We start from the raw sequence: 17693 nt of genomic DNA, 5'->3' as shown, positions 1-17693 counted from the left end.
GTTACCGGCTACCAAAAACTATGAAAAATAGTAAAGAATGAGCTACAAAATCACTATCAGTTTTAAGTTGCAGGTAGAATAAGTCTGTGCCTTTGTAAAAAATACTAAAAAATAGTAGAAAGTGAAGAACCAGCCGAAAGTTAGTTGAGGAGACCTTGACCGAATATCATTTGCATCTCATTGTCGGCTACGGTGGCCCCTACACGCCACGGAACTCTATTACTTTTGAATATAAACTCTAATTTTTCTTGACAATATCTTTAATATTTGTAAGATATTTTATTTCTCCACCGCAAACTTTTAATTTTGTACGGGCAACTTTATCTTAACTTTATCTTAACTTTAACTTCTCGAAAGTATTTTTAGTTTTAACCATAAACAAAATATGTTTCTCAAAAGTATTTTTTATTTTGTAAAACAAAAGTAAAATTTTTCAAGATAACAAACTCCCCTACACGTCATGGAAATTTATTACTTTTGAACATAAACTCATATTTCTTGACAATATATTTAATATTTGTAAGAAATTTTATTTCTCCACAGCAAACTTTTATTTCTGAACGGGGAAACTTTTTAAAAACTTTTAACAAAAAAAACTTTAACTTTTAAAAAATAACTTTAACTTTGAACAAAATATTTGTTTCTCAAAAGCGTTTTTTATTCGAAAAGAAGTAAAAATTGTTCACAGCAAGAGTTTAAGATTTTTGCTAAGCGCGAACTGAGTTACTTAAATGACATAACCTTATGTCTTTAGAGCAGAAAACTTAAATTCTTAAAGAAAAGTTTTATTTTTCCAAGAGTTAAATTAATTTCTTTATGGAAAAAAAGATTTCTCAGAGCAGCAAATTGAAATACAGAGAATAAAACTTTTTTCTCAATGGCGAGAAATTATTTTCTGAAGATAACAAACTAATTCTTTCAAGATATATTTTCTACATATGAGTGTGGTTTAAGAATTTGGTAAAACTGAACTGAGAAAGAACGAAAAAGGAAAGGATGAAAAAGTCAAACTTACTTTTCTTCAGAGCGAAATTATTTCTGAGAGGAGAAATATTTCATGTGAGGGCGCAATTACCTATAATGCATAGCAAACTCTTTCTAGCGAGAGTAAACATATTTTGGGGAAGAGTAAAACATTTTTCTGACGAGCAAAACTTTATTTTAACGGCGGCGGAAGTTAAAGTATCCCACCATGCAACACCCAAGTTTGATGACCAGAGTCTCCGAGACAACCATGACTGACTTCATCGGCGATACAGGCACGCTAGTCCGGCCCTAGCTGCAGTACAGTACCTCGAGGTTTTTGGGTCGGACGGTTTGCCGTACTGTACTGCAGCTAGCCCGGCCCTACCCTGCCTGCGTACGATGCTGTGTGTTGGGGCCGTATAACGCCAGGAATACACAGCATCGTACGCAGGGCTATGGGCACGGGCACGCAAACGAGTCAGTTCAACAGTTGCCACTTGTCTGAGTCCCCGAAGAACGGTTTTGTGTTTGAGTGATTCGTCCTGACTGCAGACAGACGTTGTGCGACGGGATGGACCGCATTGGGTTCCTTCATTAGCTCTGCATGGGCTGTGTGTTACCGGCGTTATACGGCCTCCCACCACATAACGCCGGTAACATACAGCCCTGCCATGCAGAGCTATTCCTTCATCAGTTGCTGTGTTGTTAATGTTATGTTGTGTGATAGTCATCTTTTCTATAAGCCAGATTCGTAATTGATAGAGTCTTCGACTGAAACTGAACCTGGCCCGCCAGATTTGACCACAGTCGAGCGTGGTTCAATACAGTAGTTGTGGGTCCACAGCTGTGGTGTTTTCGGACGGGATATGCCTTTTACGGGCTGGTTGACTTTCACGTTTTTGACCCCGCAACCACACGTGAAAGTCAAACCAGTCCGCGACTGTGGTCAAATCTGGCGGGCTCGGTTCAGTTTCAGTTTCTATAAATTACGAATCTGGCTCCTCCTCTAAGAAAAGATGAATATCACACACATTGTATAACGCCGGTAACACACAGCCCTGCCATGCATAGCCCTGCGTACAGGTCTGTGGAACACACAGACCTGTACGCAGGGCTATGCCATGCAGTGAAGAACCCCAATGCGGTCCCGTCGCACACCGTCTGCCGTCAGGACGAATCACTCAAACATAAAACCGTTCTCGGGGACTCAGACAAGTGGCAACTGACCCGCGTGCCCGTAGCCCTGTGTACGATGTTGTGAGTTCCCGGCGTTATACGGCCCCAACACACAGCATCGTACGCAGGCAGGGTAGGGCCGGGCTGGCCTGCCCGTATAGCCGATGAAGTCAGTCATGGTTGTCTCGAGAGCAGATCGTCCATGTAGCTGACACGAACACGAACTGTCTGATACCGGCTACCAACTCGGAGACTCTGGGTCATCAAACTTGGGTGTTGCATGGTGGGATACTTTAACTTCCGCCGCCGTTAAAATAGTTTTGCTCGTCGGAAAAATGTTTTACTCCTCTCAAAAATATGTTTACTCTCGCTAGAAAGAGTTTGCTATGCATTATAGGTAATTGCGCCCTCACATGAAATATTTCTCCTCTCAGAAATAAATTCCGCTCTGAAGAAAAGTAAGTTTGACTTTTTCATCCCTTTTTCGTTCTTTCTCAGTTCAGTTTTACCAAATTCTTAAACCACACTCATATGTAGAAAATATATCTTGAAGGAATTAGTTTTGTTGTCTTCAGAAAATAATTTCTCTCCATTGAGAAAAAAGTTTTATTCACTATATTTCAATTTGCTGCTCTGAGAAAATCTTTTTTCCATAAAGAAATTAACTTTACTCTTGAAAAATAAAACTTTTCTTTAAGAATTTAAGTTTTCTGCTCTAAAAACATAGGGTTATGTCATTTAAGTAACTCAGTTCGCGCTCAGCAAAAATCTTAAACTCTTGCTGTGAACAATTTTTACTTCTTTTCGAAATAAAAAACATTTTTGAGAAACAAATATTTTGTTCAAAGTTAAAGTTATTTTTTAAAAGTTAAAGTGTTTTTGTTAAAAGTTTTTAAAAACAGTTTACCCCAAAAATAAAGTTTCCCCGTTCAGAAATAAAAGTTTGCTGTGGAGAAATAAAATTTCTTACAAATATTAAATATATTGCCAAGAAATATGAGTTTATGTTCAAAGTAATAAATTTCCATGACGTGTAGGGGAGTTCTGTTATCTTGAAAACATTTTACGTTTGTTTTACAAAATAAAAAATACTTTTGAGAAACATCTTTTCTTTATTGTTAAAACTAAAAATACTTTCGAGAAGTTAAAGTTAAGATAATGTTAAGATAAAGTTGCCCGTACAAAATTAAAAGTTTGCGGTGGAGAAATAAAATCTCTTACAAATATTAAAGATATTGTCAAGAAAAATTAGAGTTTATATTCAAAGTAGTAGAGTTCCGTGGCGTGTAAGGGCCACCGTAGTCGGCTACATGGACTGTGTGCCGAAATAAAGCTTTCTGAAGTTCATGCTCTTTTGATCACGAGTCAAAGTAACCTTGATTGCTATGCAGTTGAAGGCTGGCTGAGCCCCGTACAGTCAGTTGCACTATGCTGACTGTTTCCGACACAGTCCCTCCATTTTTTTCTTTTGGGGGGACGATTGTTCCAACCAGTATGTTGTGTTCTCTATAAGGCACTTTAAATAAAGTTCTGTGTTTGCCGTCCGCGTGCTGGTAGATTTCAGAGAAAATTAGGAAAACAAACACAATGTTAACACTATTACTAATAAAAATTTATTATCCCCAAGGAACCAAATAAAAAGTGAGCATATGTTAATACACTGTACATGTGTTTGTTTGTTTTTTTCCCTGGCTGGCTGGTAGGTTTTCCAAAAATCCAAGAACGGCAAACAAAGAATTTTCTTTAAGTGTCCTATTTTATTTCCTGATTATTTTGGACATAATGACCTAATTGTTCGAGAGGGGAGAACCGGGTTGGCTGTGCGCATAAATTAAGGTCCTATGAATTAATTTTTATATCATTTAATTATTTAATCTATATACAAGACATCCTTTTTGTTTGAAATGAAGCATAAATAAAAAGATAAAATGTAAGATGAAAGCAGGAAAAAGTCTGCCTTCTATTCGGACAAAATATATTCATTTTACATCGTATGTTTTATTTATAGCTTTATTTAAAGCAAACATACTTCTTCATGGTTCAGAAATGTAGGTATATATTCTATGTATGTATTCGTAAACAAATAAACAAAAACAAACAACAAGAAAGTTTCGGAGGCTGAGTTTCTCGTGTTGTAAGCAGACACCGTCATTATTTTTCTGTGATGGCCAAGCTTTCAGTAGGCCTAATGAGTTCATCAGAGATTTTTTTTTTTTTTTTGCATACGAAGAACATTTTTTATATGAAACATTATGTACACACCTTACTTCGTTGAAAATATGGAACAGTTTGCCGTTAGAGTTTGTCATCAAACTCGTCGCCTCTACCTTTTAAAAAGCATTGCGAGCTCCATCGAGTTTTCACTTGGGAAACGGGAATACGTCGTGTGTCATATTCCTCCTTAAATAGACTGCAATCATTTTATCAGTGCTGTTTTCAGTGTGATTGTATTTTAAAATTAAATTGGTATTGCCGATAGCGAGTTGAAAACTTAACAGGAAATTACAAGAAAAGAGTCTTCCTGGAATGGTCGTCGTCGCAGCATACAGACAAGAACAAGTACTTAAATTGGAGGTGAGCCTTTACAAGCAAACACACACTGTTAGGTTATTTTCAAGATGGCAGCCTCCATGAAAAACAAAGTCGATCTGCGGCAGTTGATGAAAAAGCAGCGTTCCGACACGAAAACAACCCGAAAAAGGATAGATTCACCACTTGCAAAATATCCTTTATCGAACATACAGTTGCTGACATGGATCCTTCTTAAACAAGTATGCATTCCAGTAACTTCCTCACATTTCGCATTTTATATCTTCGGCGCGGCACCGCCTGGTAGTCAGCCTGGTATGGCATTGCTCTTGCTTGCAGGTCGTTTCGCGATTGGACCCAGTCATTTTAAACTCTCCTTTAGCCTATTCTGGTTCCTTCAACCCCAGACGATTGTAGTAGTCGTGTGAGTTTCGACAACATTTACTGATAACCCTTAGTAAATCCATTTTTGAAGGGTGAAATACCATGATGGAGTCACAGTTTCCATTGATGTTTGTCTTGTGCCCCGAACATAGAATACATTTGTAACATGAGTTTCTTAACGCCGTTGGCATGTGTACAGTCCCGCAGTTCCTCCAACCACGGAGGGACTGTTGTGAAAAAACCGTGTCAGACGTGAACGAAGGATAAAACTTACACCAGGCAAAACTGTGGTTGAATCCAGTAGATTTCCTGACCTAAGGGACCGTCTCAGATTGTCGCAGAAGTTCAAAAAGCGAAATTCATTCGTTTAGGGGGGGGAGGGGGTTTGACCTCTATTCAATTAGTGAACTTCACTTTCGCACTTTTATTTTGTGATCACAAGTTTTCGTGTGTTTAAATTAAAGAAAAATTGCACACTTGTGCCAACAAATTTGTAACCGTTTCCATCTCGTTTGTGCCCCAAACACAATTTACCGATAGTAACATTGTATCCTAAACCTTTCACTCATCAAATTCAACAAAGACAAAAGTATCATTTTTTTAAATGTGCTATTTATAAGCGTATGCTCTAACCACTTGATGTCTTTATTCTCACATGTTATGCACCTGGTCATAGTCGTTTTAATATGATTGAACATGCCTTGGCCCCCTTGTCAAAGTTTCTCGCTTATTTACCGCCCCTACCAAGTACAAATTGCGTGTTTGCAGAGACAAAGAACAGATGCAAAAAGGGAAAGTAAAATAAAATGAAACTTTTATGCGGTAAAATGCCCTGTTAGTAGTCAAATCTGATCGATTACTTTAATGGTAATGTGGCATGGGGAATGCGTCTTTAGTAGCTATAGCAAAATGCAACATTGTACCCTCAGGCAGACATGAACATTTCGCACTTTTGAAGTTTCGTTTAGGGGGAGGGGGGAGGGGGTTTTGATCAAAACGAATTAATTTCGTTTCTTGAACTTCTGCGACAATCTGAGACGGTCCCTAAGGCTCTATACACAGTTTTCTGGGAGAAACTCCCCTGTATAGTATTCACCCAACTCACGCGTTTCACATGAAAACAGAACACAAATCATCGCGTTTACCCCACTCAAACATTCACCAATTCACACAAATCACAGACTTGAACCAAGTCCACTTTCCACCTTATGAAACTACCCAATGTCAACTTAAGAGGTGGCCCATTGGATTCAGGAGGCTGGAGAATTTTTGAAAAAATTGTTGCACTTGCCATATGCTGGAAAAATGTCTCTGCAGAAGGAAAGGAAAACAATGCTTCTAGGAAGGATGCAAAAACATTTGCTGTGATGCACCCTTGGGTGGCAGACCAGCATTCAGTGGTCTCTGGAGCTGCCACCTAGGGCGGCATTTTTGAACAAGAATCTTTGAAAACAGAATTATATTGTCTTTGGAAATGCCGCCTACGGTGGCATTTTTGAACTGGTATCTATAGAAGCAAAAACCTCTTCTCAGTAGCATGAATCACGGTCATCTGTGTGGAGTGACTGTGCATACAGAGTGACTGTGTACATGAATGTGTACTTGTATGCAGATTTATTCTTCACGCTGTGACATTTTGGAACAGGACATTATGCCTGCAAGATATTGATATGCAGTCGGTGGACCTACTATGATGGGTTGAGGGCAAGAAAACTATAAAATTGTACCCTCTAAATGAGATCGCAAAGCTCTCATCCACAGAGAGGGGCATTTTTTCTGATCTGATATAGTGAATTTATACAGTCAATATTATTTCTGCTGTGAAGAAGTTTTGTTGTATGTCTGGCTCTTTCTGTCTCTTTCTGATGAATATGGAAAGTTCTAGTATACTTTGAAACATCCCAGCCATGTGAACAGCAGCATGCAGTAATATCTGTCCTAGGTTTTCATACAGTCTGTGTAATTCAACATTTTTCCAGAAGTTTTCTTAATTCCATTGCAAGTATAACAACATCGATCAGTTGGTCTGTGTGGTGTGTAATGCTGTCGTCAAGAGTGAATTGATATGGCCGGCACACATCCAAGGAAAGAAACACAAAGAGGTAGGCACAGGGTTTGATCCACTAATAACGCCCTCGGGATAAAGGTGCTACATAGATAACAAAATACAAAATAGCACAGAGAAAAAAATCTTTCTTGCAAGGTCACAAAATAGAGGAATGGTATCATTTACGTGTCAGTTTAGTCTGAGACAAAGCAAACAAAATTTCCTTCAAACTGATTTTGTATGTTTGTAGTAACCACTACCTTTTCCTAACAGCAAAGACTGGCATATGTTTTTAAATGTAGTTGTGATTTCTTGCAACATCTCCATTACAGAATATTTGTTTTGTGTGATGTAATGTGTCACTTACACAAAAATATTCTTTGTTACATCCATGGAGTCCTTCTCAAATATGACCTTGCTCCCAGTGTAGCTAATCTTTTCTATACTCTCTGTATAAGATTTCTAGAGACTTTCTGTGCATTAATCTTTTATGTACGCAATGGACAAACTGTTTTCTAGAACCCCAACAGTGCATTTTGTCTCCTACATCCATCCAGCTATCATCTTTTCTTAAGTTTACATTTCCACATGTGAAATGTACTATATAACTTTTGAGAGACAGTAGCTGTAACTTTCTATGACTATTTTTTGTATCCCAGGTGCAAGTTCTTGTTCTACCCCAAAAACATGTTGAAACACCCACTATTTACCTTGTCAACATAGCATCTATATGAATAAAATGTACAGTTATTGGTAATTGGAATTCTAGTCCTGACCAAAATTTACTTGTCAACAATAACAATGCAGTCTACACATGTACGTACAGGCTGAGTTGACAAGCTGAATACAGTGTATCTGGACATGCTTTGGGGAGTCGAACAAGAAACTAGATGCCATTAAAGACTTAAAATACATGTAGTAAAAAAATAATCAAAAGTTACAGCTACTGGCCTCTAAAACACATATTTCATTTAAGCTTTTCACCTTTGAATTCTCTGTATACAGGTCCACAGTCACCATTGATAACAATGGGTTTGGGCTAAACCATGGCATTGAAAGGGTTAAATGCATGTTGGTTTCATTCACAGCATGTATATTACACATTAGCATTTACACATATGTGTTCATTTAACCCCTATTAACCATTATGCTTTGACCCAATCCTGTCATTTTGTATGTCAGTGTTGGACCTCTGCACAGACTTTTTGGTTGTAAAATACAACAGAAATCTCACATGTTATCTTGTGATCTCTGTCCTGGTCTAGAACGTTGCTCAACTCAAGACCAAGACAGAACCAGCTAGGCCTGACACCTTTGTCAAACCAAAGACTCCGCAAGTCACATCAACATCGTCAACAGTGGTCAAGAGAAAGAATGACGAAGCAGATGATACGGCGATCACTGCAAAGAAAAGTAAAGGTAAGAGGCAGTGTCTCACAGTCCTTAGATCATTAAAATGGCTGTGGAGAAGGACAGACTAAGCACAACCCTCACCCCTCCCCCTCGTGATTATGATAAAAATTTGCTATGTTGATGCTCCTGTCAGAGAGGTACTGGATTGTCAGTTTTCAGAGCACTACTTCTGTGGCTCTGCTTGTCAGCATAACATCCCAACCATCTGCTGTTGCTGTAAATGAATATGTCCTCATAATTGTATTGACGACCAGAGGGAAAAATCAGCCCAACATTACCCACAGAATGCAATTTCTTGTATGTGAAATGAAAAACTAGCACTTTGCTCTTTTAGCCAATGCCATACCAGAGCCAGTTACTTTTCTATCTCAGTGTTTTATTCTTTTTGTTTAAACATCATACAATTACCTAGCACATATATGCTAGTGTTTCCAGGTCCGTTGTGTTCATTTGCTGTAGAAACCTTTTTCATTGTGGTATGAATAAACTGCCTCTTTTTCTTTACAAGTAAATCCCTCCAAATCACTGAACATAACAAAATTGAACCTAATCTGAGTGTTGTCAGAAAGTTTGTTTTAGACGCTTGTATCACAATATCTTGACAGTCTTCCCCAGCATTGACGTAAATACACAAAGTTGAGGTCACACAGATTTGTTTCTATGATTTTAGTTCTCCTGGTTTGTCACAGTTACACAAGTGTGAAATTACCCTGATATTATGCAACTTACAGGTCTCTCAGGGTGACCGTTTACACTTGCATGTTCATCATACACATTTTCTTATAAATTACACACAGAATGTGTTGATAAACCAGGCATTAAAGTTGCCGACTCATTTAATCACTGGTTAGAAAAACACGAAAGTCTCTCGGGTGTTAGGAAAGAGGTACCTCTAATTTGCAAGAAAAACATACCAGGGGTTATACGGTCTTAGCAGAGATGAATCACTAATTGCCAGAACACAGGGTGCCAGTTTATGATCTCTTTCACGTAAACAGAAAGGCAATCAACTGCACACACACACACACACACACACACACACACACACACACGAGTTGATCACTCACACACAATTATTAAATGAGTCGGCAACTTTAATGTCTGGCTTATCAACAAAGTCTGTGTGTACTTTACGAGAAAACGCGTGTGATGAACATGCAAGTGTAAACGGTCAACTTAAAACACCTGTACATCGCAACAATAATATGAAGACATCTGAAGCATATTGTGTTGTTTTGATTGAAACCTTTTGCCTGATTGTCATTTTTGTTTTTGTTTTTATTCAGTGTCAGAGGACAATATTCCAACGAGTACAAAGTCAAAAGGGTAAGAATCTTCCCAGATACCATTAATTTTTTTTTTCACGCACATGAAATGATGTTACATATCTTCTACAATCATGTAAAAGTTCAGGTACTTACAGTGTAGCAAAGACTGGAAGCCAATGTTGTTCATGTTTCTTTTTTTGTGCTGTGTATCGTTACCCTCTTAGTGAATACTGTGTGCATGTTTGGTCATTGCTCTTTTGATTGAAAAAGACAGAATTTAAATTGCATGTTTGCACAGCATGGTAGGTGTCCTCATTCATTTTGATGGCATGAACTGGAAGACAAGTGAAAAGTTTTGTGCTGTTCTTAGTTAGTATCTTGCTCTGGTATTGTAACCTTGAATCTGCATTTTGCTTGACTTGCATTCCTTTCTAAAAGCTTACAATAATCTGTGATAGATGACTGCAAAATGCTTGCCTTGGCTCTGTTCCCACTAGATTCATCTATAACAGTAACAGGTCAAGATTGTTAATATCAGGCAATGTCTCAATTGACTCAAAGAGTTTGTAAGACAGAGGGCAGCCCTTAAAGAATGTATGCGGGACAAGCGTACTAGACTGCTGGACTTGCAGTGACACTACGATAGCAATTACATGTACCAAAATACTCAGTACGTTTACATGTACTTGCCTCTGTCTTTCAAAATGTAATAATGCTTAGAAACATCATGTTTATGTTATTCACAAATTTCCTGTGTTACCATGACATTTTGTTGTCAATGTTTTGGCAACCAGTTGAATCAAATTTATCAAGAAGCTGATACATTGTCAGCCAGAAATTCAAATCTTTTCTTTCACTTTTGTCATCGTTTTCTTAAAAAAAATCCTGGACAGTAATTTACTGTTAGAGCGCCCTCACAGGTGATATTATGGTAGACACTGTTGCTGGCTACAGTAGTGGCAATACACCAATTCATTACCCTTTGTGCATCATCACCTTTCTTTTTTCATCACTACGAAGAATAACTGTCTCAATCATAAGTGTGTGATCGCTATGTATATATTACTTTATCAGGGACACAAATAGAGCTAGCTCAGATAGTGCCACTTTATTTTCTTTCTGTATTTGCATACATGTACATTTCTTGTGTCTGGTGGAATAGAACACCCCCCACCCCCCCACCCCACCCCCCCCGCCGCACACCAGTCACTGTTTCCTGGCATTGCAATGCAAAGTAGTCCCACCTTAATTTTTTGCTTCGTCTGTAATCTCATTTCCCAGGCTGCCCATCGATTTCTTCGATGATGAAAGTGATAGTTCAGAAGAAGAGATGGAAGCACCAAGTACAACCGCTGCGTTGTCATCGACGTCAAAGTTGCCAGCAGGTAAGGTAAAGAAGACACCGTATGCAGCATTATGGTTCAACTTCACCCTCTGCATTCACTCATGGCACATTCCTCTAAAATGCTACAATAATTTTTCATGTATACTTGAGGTATACATTATATTGCAGTATATATTATATGTAAATGAAACCAGTAAAACCCATCCCAGCATCTTCCACTTTTTGAAGTTAAAACTGCATTCTTCATTGAAACATAGCTAGTCACAAAGTAACAATTTGATATTCTTTTTTTTTTTATTTCTGAAAGATTTTTGAAAGGTTTGAGACTCAAACCTTTTTCACATATAAATGCAGAATCATAATGCCATTCAGATTCAATACTATGGTGAATGCACAGGCTTGAAAAACCAATGCCCTTTCTGTTGAAAACCAGTCACTTAGCGTGTTTCTGTGACTCCCGTCCGTCAATCTACATTTCGTGACGTTTTCTTATCATCGTCTTCTCAGATTTTTTTGATAGCTCTGTGTCTTCCAACCCGACAACAGAAGAAAGCTCGGCAACACCGGAAGACAAAGAGTCAACGAGGTGAGATAATAATGAGGATAGAATCCATCTCACTGACAGACAGATATTCAGACCATCACACTTTTACCATGTATACTATCTACCACTCGTTTGGGCTCGTTCGGAAGCTGGTAGAATATCTAAAATTTTCACCAGCTTATTTCTGTGAAAATCAAAATTTTGATTTTTCCCCAAAGAGTTCATTAATATTTAATGCAAAATTGTAGAGAACAGGTGGGCAACCATGACAGCATTTGTTTAACTGCATATTTCTCACCACCTTTTAAAACTCCATAATATCTGTAACTTTTGATTCATTTACCAGTGTTTTTTCTGCTGTCTGGAAAACACACTTTCTTGTTCCACTTTCAAAATTCATGTTTAAATGCTCTGTTTAGAACTCATCAATACAGTCTGTATGTGTGTAATGTCGCCAACTAGTCTTCACTTGCCAACAATAACAATGCATTGTGTGACCAATTCATTTTATTGGCAAGACTGACATTCTGTATTCAATGCTTCATTGATTAGTGAGAAGAAGAATACAATGTTCTGTATTTTTTGGAACAAAAAAATAATAAAAATATCATTGAAAGCTTCACCCATTGTCACTGTAAACATCACCAAATCAATATTTTGAAGTTTAATCATTCTTACCATATTACTATCTCACAACTCGCATGAAAAAGTCTGAAAGTGCTCTCTTCATGTTTTATTATCAATCATAATAAAATAACACATTGGAATTGTATTTCACACAGCAATGAAACAACATCGTTTTGATTTTGTTTTCCATTCAGTAAGGATCCGGTCATCAACACGGCAGAAGCTCTTCCCGAAGGATTCTTTGATGATCCGGTCATGGACGCTAAAGTGAGCAGCAGACATTGTCTTCAGCAAGACTTCTTTAGATCTTGTGTGGAATACATTTTTTCTGAATTTCTGAAAGATGTTGCATGTTTGTTGAAATACATACCCATGTATCATTATATCCAGAAATTTCATTCATTCTTTCTTCCCTTCCCCTTTCAGCATGCTCTCTTGGAGAAGTAGTTATCGAAATATGTGCATGAGGTTTTGATTGTTTGATTGAATGAGAGAGAGAGAGAGAGAGAGAGAGAGAGAGAGAGAGAGAGAGAGAGAGAGAGAGAGGGTGGGTGTGAGAGATAGATTGAGAGATTGAGATGGGGAGTAGAGAGATATATTGAGATTGATGGAGAGAGAGAGAGAGAGAGATTGAGAGAGAGAGAGAGAGCGCACATTAGTAGATACTGGTATGTTCAGTTCACCGTCACACAATATTCCTGTCTACTGCATGGATAGCAAAACTAAAAAGGCAAAACTATCCAAGTAAACTCATTCCCGTTCTTTTCTTTCCATAGGTTCGGAAAGTAGAAGTAAAAGATCCCATGACAGAGGAATGGGAAAAATTCAAGAAAACAATTGCTGAAGAAACCAATGTAAGTTTTGAAGCGAAATGTCTATTATGTTGAATATTTGTTTGTGAGCTTCAGCAGTGTGGTCTTGTCAGCTCTTGAGCTCCTCATAATGATCTTTTGAAATAGTCACCTATGACCTCACCTATGACCTGTCACTTCCACAACACTGAATAAAGTAGCATGTATTCACTGAAAGATAAATTTTCATCACCGATAATATTGTTTCTAGACCTCTGATTGTTGCCTACTATGGAAATTTTTTCTCATTGCCAAGGCAGAACAGAGAACTTTCCTGATTTGTTCATTTCACTGTCTGATCTGTGTTTTAATTTTGATTCTTAGGAACCTTTGGACCTAACTAAGATCCTAGCATAGATTAAATCTACACATCAACTGACAAAGCAAACCATAACACTGGCGTGAGAACTTTATCTTTGAGTGAACATCTTTTGGGGAGTTGAAGATCACATCATATTTTGCAGGTTTCGGAAGCCATTCAAGAAGAAGAGGATGAAGAGAGACAGAGAGAAAGACAGATTGATGAAATTGACGAGCAAATGTAAGTTGTTAAGGATGTGGGATGGGTACACATGGATCACAAAGCAACGTCATGTACTTTTGTTGTTGGTTTCTGAATCGTCCTTCGTAAGTTTCATGAAAATCCATACCAAAATTATAGCAGTCACAAAGCCAGTAAATGTAATATATTGCCATAGACTTAGCAGGGATTTTTGGGGGGGGGGGGAGGAGGGGGGAGGAGGAGGAGGGGGATGTGAATTGCTGACTCGGCATTTTCCAATTGGGGCAAATATTTAGTGAAGTTATATTTTTCTCCATAGACACTGCCTCCAAAAAGTGGAAAAATTGAGAGACAAGAAGGACGAAATTCTTACCAAGACAAATGACAAGTCGGGAACAACGGCGGAAGACGACAGCAGTAATCTTACGGAGGAGGCCGAGTTTGAAGAATTTCTTGATTGGAGGAGCAAAGGGGCATGGCGATGACACATACAGTCAAAATGTTCTTAATTTGATTTTGAATTTCAACTTTTGTATATAAATAATAGACTTTCATTTGATTTTGACATGCAGGGTTGAGAGGAATTTAACATTGTTGGTGAACAGTGTTGCCAAACATTGTCAATATCAATGTTGTTGGTAGTTAAAAGTACAAATTCTTTCTCTGTGGTACCGTTGAAGGATCATGTCACCAGTTGTAGCTGGAGTGTTTACTGTAACATTTAAAATGCCCTTTGAAAGACCAAAATTTGATATTTTAAGGAAGAATAAGGCAAAATTTCATATGAAAATCTTCCAAATCTGTGTTTTCTTTGACAGCAACTTGTACGGAGTAAAACAGAAAACTGGACACAGTGCGTTCTCTGTCTTGTCCGCAAAGAAACAAACTTTACACCGTGTTTCCTTATGAGCAGCGAACACCACAACTTAATGACCATTTAAATTACGAAATTAACCTCATTTTTCCTCATTTCTAAGAATTCTCTGTACATATAGTGACCTTTCCATTAAAATTGGCAGGTACAGGGGAAACGGTTTCATTTTGTTCCTTGTCTTACTGTATGATATTTCATAAAATGTAGTGACAATGTAAAAGAGAGTTGTGGTCAATTTGTCATGTATTTTTAGCTACAATAGACTATAGTCTGTAGTAGCTATTTAGATGGGTATCCATCTAGCATCTGGCAACAGTATGTATGCATGGATGGATGTATGCATGGATGGATGGATGTCTGTATGGATGGATGTCTGTATGGATGGATTGATGGCTGGATTGATGGATGGATGTGATGGGATTGGATGGGATGATAGGATGGAGTGGATGGACACAGTACTTACAGAATTGATATTTGGTGTATAGATGCATCACATGATATTGGCAAACCGTCTTTTTATCGTTTTGAGGATATTGTTGAAAATATGCAAATCAATCAGAAAAGGCATTTTGGTCAAAAATCTTTATAACCATTGGTCAGATAGCTTTTATATTTAGTATGCAAGCCCCCAGGGATGACCATGGTCAGATTTGTTCAAACTGTGATAAAATATACAAATTTGTATTTTAAGGCAATTCATGTCAATTTTGGTCAAAATATCTTCAAAAGTCATTTTCGAAATAGCTTATCAGACAGGTTTGATACGTAGTATACAGGTCGGCAGAGATGACCTTATCGAGATTTGTCCAAATTGGGTACGTCAAAAAAAAATTTGCACATTTTGATTGCGACAAACAGTCATTTGATTTTCATATGCTATGCAGGGATTCCGCTCATTTTGAGAAAAAATTAAGAAAAACGAACCGCGGCGCTATATCGTCCGCTAAGTCGCCTGTACCATTTTACGATGATCGCATATTGCCTGGATATTGCAGATAATCTGCTAATCTGCATGCCGGTAACTATTACTCTGTGAGCGAATACGAACAAATAGTCGGTGTGTGAGGATTTGTTTGTTTGTGTGTCTGTGTGTATGTCTGTGTTTGTGCGTGGTTTTCGTTAATGTTGTGTTTGTGCTGGGTTTTCAAATGTTCATGCCCTAATACACAACACAGTTATCTCGAAGGCTATTTGTGTCTGCATGGCTTTCTCGTTTTGAAAATAGACTGCAAAAGTACGGGTACGAAAAACATCAGTTTAATGACTTTTTGCTTTCTGTGCACAAGTAACACCTGGATAACCCCGAAGGGCGATGACCAGGTCCTACCAGCTCGCTTGAAAGCCATTTTTAGCTCCCATAGCCATATGTATATATGGCAATGGAAGCTATTCTTATAGGCTAGGGAAATGTCTGTATGTATGTCTGTATGTCTGTATGTCTGTCCGTCAACATCAAAAACTCCAAAACCGCTGTACATTTCATCTTGATATTTGGTGTGTACATGGATGATGGGCTGTAGATGATTTTGTTCAAATGAAGTTGTCATTGCCAAAAATATGCAAATTAAGTGAAAAAATGTAAAAACAGTCAAAATTGAAAAAACTCAATAACCACTGAGCAGATTACATGAAAAATTAGCATGTAAGTACTTTGGGCTGACATGAAATGATTGTGCACATCTTGGGTCAGTATCTTGGACTTGCTATTTTTCATGAATTTTTTTGTAATTTCTCCCATTTTTGGTCAAAAATCTTCTTCTCTGAAACCACAAGTCCGATTGATTTGAAACTTGGTATGGAAGTGCATAGGAGTGACCTTTCCCAAATTTGGGCAAATCGTGGTGAAAGTTGCATATTTTTAGTTTACATGTCCATAGACTCCCATGTATAAGGCAGATCTCCATAGACTCCCATGTATAAGGCCACGAAAAATAAAAATTTAGTTTCTCATCGTATTCATATTGCAAAAAGGATGCAGTGACACAACTTTTAGTCCCCACGGATGAAGTCCAGTGGGCTAATAGATTGGGTCATGTCTGTCTGTTCGTCCATCCGTGAGTCCATCCGTTCACGCAGATATCTCGGATATTTTGACAAAATGTCATGTGACATTGATGACCTTTGATCTCAAATATACATATTTGTCCATAACTCAGTAACCACAAGTGCTACCACCCTTAATATATGGTATGATAGGACACGTTATGATGCCACATATTATACCTCATTAATTATGCAAATATCTAATTTTGAGCGAGCCAATAGAGCTAGAGGTCTGATTTTTGGTATATAGGGATAACTTAGCAAGACAATTTTTTTGACAAAATGTCACATGACCTCGGTGACCTTTGACCTCAAATATACATATTTGTCCATAACTCAGTAACCACAAGTGCTACACCCTTCATGTATGGTATGATGGAACACCTTATGACGCCACATACTGAACCTCATTAATTATGCGCATATCTAATTTTGAGCGGGCCAATAGAGCTAGAGGTCTGATTTTTGGTATATAGGGATAACTTAGCGATACAATTTTTTGACAAAATGTCACTTGACCATGGTGACCTTTGACCTCAAATATACATATTTGTCCATAACTCAGTAACCACAAGTGCTACACCCTTCATGTATGGTATGATGGGACACCTTATGACGCCACATATTGTACTCATTTATTATGCGCATATCTAATTTTGAGCGATCCAATAGAGCTAGAGGTCTGATTTTTGGTATATAGGGATAACTTAGTCATACAATTTTTTTGACAAAATGTCACGTGACCCCGGTGACCTTTGACCTCAAATATACATATTTGTCCATAACTCAGTAACCACAAGTGCTACACCCTTCATGTAAGGTATGATGGGACACCTTATGACGCCACATATTGTACCTCATTAATTATGCGCATATCTAATTTTGAGCGAGCCAATAGAGCTAGAGGTCTGATTTTTGGTATATAGGGATAACTTAGCAATACAATTTTTTTGACAAAATGTCACGTGACCTCGGTGACCTTTGACCTCAAATATACATATTTGTCCATAACTCAGTAACCACAAGTGCTATGTCCTTTGTATTTAGTAGGATGGGAGACCTTATGACAACACACGCTTTACCTCATTAATTATGTACACATCTAATTCTGGGCAAGCGAATAG

General features: G+C 37.9%; 1 protein-coding gene across 1 annotated transcript; it reads left to right on the top strand.

Moving 5' to 3' along the window:
* Positions 1-4668: 4668 nt before the first annotated feature.
* On the top strand, positions 4669-14750 carry LOC139117692 (zinc finger protein 830-like). The gene is made up of 9 exons (XM_070680938.1): positions 4669-4716; positions 8368-8521; positions 9802-9841; positions 11065-11168; positions 11636-11714; positions 12494-12566; positions 13076-13153; positions 13615-13691; positions 13972-14750. Exons 1-9 carry the CDS (start codon positions 4669-4671, stop codon positions 14135-14137), a joined length of 819 nt encoding a protein of 272 aa, XP_070537039.1. The 3' UTR covers positions 14138-14750.
* The last annotated feature ends 2943 nt before the right edge of the window (positions 14751-17693 follow it).

The sequence above is a fragment of the Ptychodera flava genome, chromosome 18 (genome assembly GCF_041260155.1).
Source record: "Ptychodera flava strain L36383 chromosome 18, AS_Pfla_20210202, whole genome shotgun sequence".
NCBI lineage: Eukaryota > Metazoa > Hemichordata > Enteropneusta > Ptychoderidae > Ptychodera > Ptychodera flava.
Note: the sequence above shows the minus strand (reverse complement) of the source record. Positions and strands in the feature narration are given on the sequence as shown.